Source organism: Otolemur garnettii, unplaced genomic scaffold, assembly GCF_000181295.1.
Source record: "Otolemur garnettii isolate 467f Iridium unplaced genomic scaffold, OtoGar3 scaffold00022, whole genome shotgun sequence".
NCBI lineage: Eukaryota > Metazoa > Chordata > Mammalia > Primates > Galagidae > Otolemur > Otolemur garnettii.
Window position 1 is genome coordinate 1,588,439 of NW_003852417.1, and position 5,457 is coordinate 1,593,895.

A 5,457-nucleotide genomic window follows, 5' to 3' on the forward strand; every position below is an offset into this window, starting at 1 on the left:
GAATCTAACAGTTTATGCGTGAACACACAATAGGTTTTTCCATACCTTGTGCACGTGAAATTGCCCCATGTAAAACTAGTTTAATGATAATTCCTCAACAAGAGCCAGGCTTCACTCCTTGTGCTTTCCAGCTCCAGAGCAATGGGACAGCACAGCACAGAGTATGAGTCAGTCCCTTTGCTCAGTTCTGCCTAAGTCAGACTCCCAATACTTTGAACAGCTAGAATACACCCCCCAGTTAGGACCAAGCTCTATTCTTCGCTCTCGTGCTGTAACACACTCAAGGGCCCCCAGTGGCTGAACACTTCATCAAGGTGAGCGTCTGCCTTTAGATGGCTTTTCTCTCCTATACCCATTAAAAAATTAAGAAAAAGCACCCCAAAGCCCTTCAATTTAATTCTGACATAATGGTTCATACCACTGTGCTGTTTGCTGGCACTCCCTACCTCCCTCTCCTAGTCATCTTCACAGAGAGGATTCCAATCCAAAGAGCCTGGAGGAGGCGGAACCTCAACAAGGAAGGAGGCTGGTCCCCTAAACGAGTGGGGCAGAGGCTCCCCCACTTCAGCAGGAATGTGAGTGTGAAACTTTTACTATGCAAAGTCATTGAAATTATGTTACTGTTTCAACAGCAAGAATGAAGGAGAGATATCCCTATCTAACATAGACAGATTATGAGGTAAAGGGCTTGAGAGCGACCAGAGTCTGGAATAGCAGATGAGGGAGACAAAAAAGGTCTAAGATCCAACCAAGGGAGGGGCTGTGAAAGTCCAGGGAAGACTGAGTCACCCAGATTTGTACTGACACCAATCCATACGGCTGTAAATAAATTCAGTTTGGTTGGGCTAAGTTACTTTTTAAATCTGGTAGTTTAAAAAAATAAAAAAGATTTTTTTTGTTGTTTTTGTTTTTGCGGTTTTTGGCCAGGGCATGGTTTGAACCCACCACCTCCGGCATATGGGACTGGCGCCTTACTCCTTTGAGTCATAGACGCCGCCCAAAATAAAATGTTTTTAGGTGAAATATTATGTGGAATCCCAAAATATAAACTGTGGAAACACAGAGCAGACAGTCAAACCAAAACTGGAGCCCCAGAAGCTCCTCTGCTGAGCTGCTCTGGCACCTGCCTGGGCAAACTGCCTGTAGAATCCCAAGACCCCAAAGGTCAATTTGAAAATTCATGTTACAATATTGTCAACTCTAAGTTGCTAATGTTAACGTTTCTGTTATCAACACTCCCAAGCTAAATAAGTCATGAGTGTCCTTTCGGTTTCTGTTTTATACCAAATGCTTAATTGATTTCTTACATCAGGTAAATATTAAAAGCTATGAATTCCTCCTGTAGATAGTACAACTCTGCCCACAATGCTCAGATTTTTCTACTTGTTTTGTTTGTTACTTTTCTCTAATTTTCTCAATGTATTTTTTAGAGAACTTAGTAAGTGTGTGTGCTCCCCTTGCAGCTTTTCCAAGTCTTAATGCTTCATCAAGTTTATGTCAGATTTCATTATCAATGCCCACACGCGAACCTCTGGGCCCAGGCCTCCTTCCTCACGAGTTGGGTGTTTGTCATTCCTTGATTCTTCTCCAAGTTTTCAGACTTTATGTAGAGGATGTCACGTGGTGCATAGTATCATACTGTGTGTACTTTTCAACTTGTCTTTTTTGCTTACCAGTGTTCCTGAGATTGATCCCTGCTGAGACAAGCAGCTCTAATTTATGTATTTTCAAGGCTGTGTAGAATACTATTCATATGAATGTACTATGATGTATTTATCTTTCTGTTGATGAGGACTTGGGTTGTTTCCAATAGTTTTTACTACTCAGTAAAATAGTTTTTAACTTTCTTCTTTACAAATTATTATTTCTAATTCAGTATTTAATGCCACTATGGGCTAAGCACTAAGGATGCATGGTGAACAAGACCAACAGACTTGATATTCTCCAGAAGATAGAATTTTCTAAGCCACTACATTTCTTTTAAATGTATAAAACTAGTTTCTAATTTCAGCATCCTATGATGACAACAATGTGACCAGGGCTACACTTCCTCGAATTCACAAAGATTTCATGGTGGCCTAGTGTTTACTGATTCTGTTCACTACCTCACTTTTCACTAGAATTCCCATTATGATCAACTGGATTGCTGCAGTCTGTTCACCTTTTCTGCATTCTGGGTGTTATTTCTCAGTTCTTCTCACTATATCGCTAGTTGGTTAACTAGTTCTTTTAGTGTATTTAATCTGTTTTGGTTTGGTTTGTTCTGGATGCAGTCTCCTTTCAACCAGCCTGTTTTACACTTGATCTTAGCCAAATGGCGGAGAAGTCAAAAACCAAGCCTATTTTTAAAATCTTTGTAGTAAAAGGTACTTCAATCTCATTAGGGAAAAAAAGATATTTCATCTTCTAAAATTCTCTTGTTTTATAGGAGTGAATTTCTCTGAGCCCATGTAACTTTGGTCCATTTCTATTAGAGAAAAAAATCTTTTTCAAGGATATTATGATTTTTTTTTCCAATATACTTATCCTTAAATTGGATTTATTGCTTAAAACTTAGGCTAACCAGATGACTCAAGAATAACACGAAAGCAGGCCTTCTATGCTATGGGGGGAATGGGTGTGTTCCCACTTAGCGGGCACAATGTAGGGGTAGATGGTACATCTCTGGGTGTGGGACACAACCATAAGATAGACCCTCCCTAACGAATTCAAATACTGTGACCTGGCTGGTTGGTTGGCTGTACCCTAACAGTAACCTGAAATAAAAAATGAAAATATAAACATTAAAAAAATTAAAAAATACCGACAAAAATGTTTTTAAAAGTTATCAGGCCTAACATAAAGAATATAAAGGTTTATTTTCAATTTCCCCACTTGGTACCTAGGTGTTAGCAGATGTTCCCTTACACAGATGGCAAGCAAATTATTTCACAAGGGCGTGGGCTGCATTTACATCAGAACAGTCATTCAACCAGTTCTGATACAGGACAGAGAAACCCAACTAGTACCAGAGAGGGAATAAATTCCCTCTGAAGGAAAAAGAGCCAGAAGTTTCTTCAATTAACTCAACTGAATCCCGATGTTAAATGTAGAATACTGCACAGGGGTGAAACGCCTAGAGATAAAATAAATGCTGAAGTGTCTTCTCCAGGAAATTCAGACTCAACTCACCCAAGGACCTTTGAACCAAGAAAGTCCCATTAGGTACTTAGAACAGAAAAACGGAGGAGTTTTTATGACGTAAAAGCTGGCGAATGGTTGTATCATGTATCAGAGACTCAGGAATAGAAGGCAAGCAGGTGGGCAAGCAGGGAACAAGGAAGGAAGGAAGGAAACTGCTCTCCCATAGTTGTAAATGACTGCAGAAATTTTTACCAAAATTAGAAAATGCTTTCAAAACTAACGTATCATAAGAAATTTAATTGCTATATATTTAGAAGGAGTATATAAGACAGTTTAAAAGCACACATTATTTTTGTGCTTTGACTTTTACAGCATTATAAAAGTCCACTTACCAAAAAAAATTAAATTAAGAAATTTTCTTTGGTTTTTGTTGTTGTTGTTTTTGTAGAGGATGCCTCTGAGCAAGATGTTTTGCAGCTTGGGGCAGACCTTCAGGCAACTCATCTGTAGGTGTTAAAGCTAAACCATCCTCTGGAGTCACAGAGAGCACCAGACAGCCCCAGCTGTGGAATCCTTTAAAGCAGGCAGTCACTGTCTAATACGCCCCTCACCTCTCATGTACCGTCTTAATGACCAGCTACTGCGGAGTTTACTAGGGGCTACCCAGCACTTATGGTTAGCCCGCCTCTTGCAAGCTTGTACTTCTATTCATGTCACACCTGTTTCCTTTGTGCAGCAAACAGGGACAGGGCAATCAATAGGGGCCACAACATATTTTTTTTTTTTTTGAGACAGAGTCTTACTATGTCACCCTTGGTAGAGTGCCATGGCATCACAGCTCATAGCAACCTCAAACTTTTGGGCTTACGATTCTCTTGCCTCAGCATTCCAAGTAGCTGGGGCTACAGGTGCCCACGACAAGACCCAGCTCTTTTTTTGTTGCAGTTGTCACTGTTGCCTAGCTGGCCCGGGCCAAGTTCAAACCTGCCATCCTGGTGCATGCGGCTGGCGCCATAACGACTGTGCTACGAGCACCAAGCCAATAAAGGAATTTTCAACTAAAATGTTTAATAGTAGCTTTTCACTTAATCTCCTCAGTGCAACTGTATTTTGTCCCTTGATCATCATGTTGGAATAGACAAACAGGGTCCTGAAACAAAATTTTACTCTTACCCTGAAAAATCAGCAGAATATTGTCCATAATCAAAGATATAGACTCTAGTAATTTGGCACACTGTGAGGTATCCCAAAGCGAACACAAAACAGTATCTGTAAAACAAAAATAAACTAGATTAGTAAAAATAAAAGAATCAGTTTGTTAAAAAGTACATTTTAAAGTAATTTATTTATTAAATGATATGGTTCAAAAATTAAACATTACTAAATTTACCTTACAAATAGCTTTCACTAACATATTATGAAAACGCTTTACTGTTACTGTGTCTGCTTCGGTTTATTTGACTACTATCTTCAGTGGAAAATCCATTTATTGCCTTTATTAATTTCTTTCTGAAAGACATTCACTCATCAGACTACATATTTGAAAATCATGATCACAAGCATAAAAATGTGATTATTGGTATGAATTCTATTTATTCCTCTTTTCTAGAAGATAAAATTTAGCCCCAAAATATCTGGCTAAGATATTACATTAGACAAATTCATAATAGGATTTGAAAAACTTGTTCCCAATAGTCTAAAAGCACACATTCTTAGTATGGACTGGGTGGCATTTACTCATACTTTACAGGCATGAACACTTAGTGACTTTCATAAAACTAAGATGCTTGGGATTGAGTTACAATAATAAAAAAACACAGTATGAGAAAAAGAATTTATTTATCAACAGAAGAGACTAGAAACTCAGTAAAAGATTCTAGAGTATATAACACTGCAATGGATAGAGGCTGCCCTGCAAATTATGAATGAATTACCACTTAACCAGATAATAACCTGGGTATGGGCAAGAAACCTATGCCTTAATCCCTTGCTAAAACAATTCTAGAGCAGCTCCTGACAGTAATCCCAGTTGCGTCGGAGGCTGAGGTAGGAGGATTGCTTGAGGTTTTGAGGTCCAGAATTCAAGACTAGAATGGGCAACATAAATTTAGCTACATTAAAATCTTAAAACTTGTCATGTACACAGTTTAGGTGGTTTTGTGAAAATTCTTTCAAACTTTTGACAAATAGTTAATTACAGTTCTTTGAATTATTCCTAGGCAAAGAAAAAGGGAGGAAAGCCTCCTAATTCAGATATTTAACAAAGTTATCATATTCATAACTGTTATATTTGACAAAAATAGCTATACATACACATATGTGTACACAAAATAT

At 38.4% G+C, this 5,457-nt stretch overlaps 1 protein-coding gene across 1 annotated transcript in view; it reads right to left on the minus strand.

Annotated features, from left to right (window-relative positions):
• MBOAT2 (membrane bound O-acyltransferase domain containing 2) overlaps positions 1-5,457 on the minus strand; it is a 127,470-nt gene that overhangs the window by 42,547 nt on the left and 79,466 nt on the right. Inside the window, exon 4 of the mRNA XM_003787377.2 lies at positions 4,297-4,392. Coding sequence (XP_003787425.1) covers positions 4,297-4,392 — 96 coding nt within the window. The remainder of the gene's footprint in view (positions 1-4,296; positions 4,393-5,457) is intronic.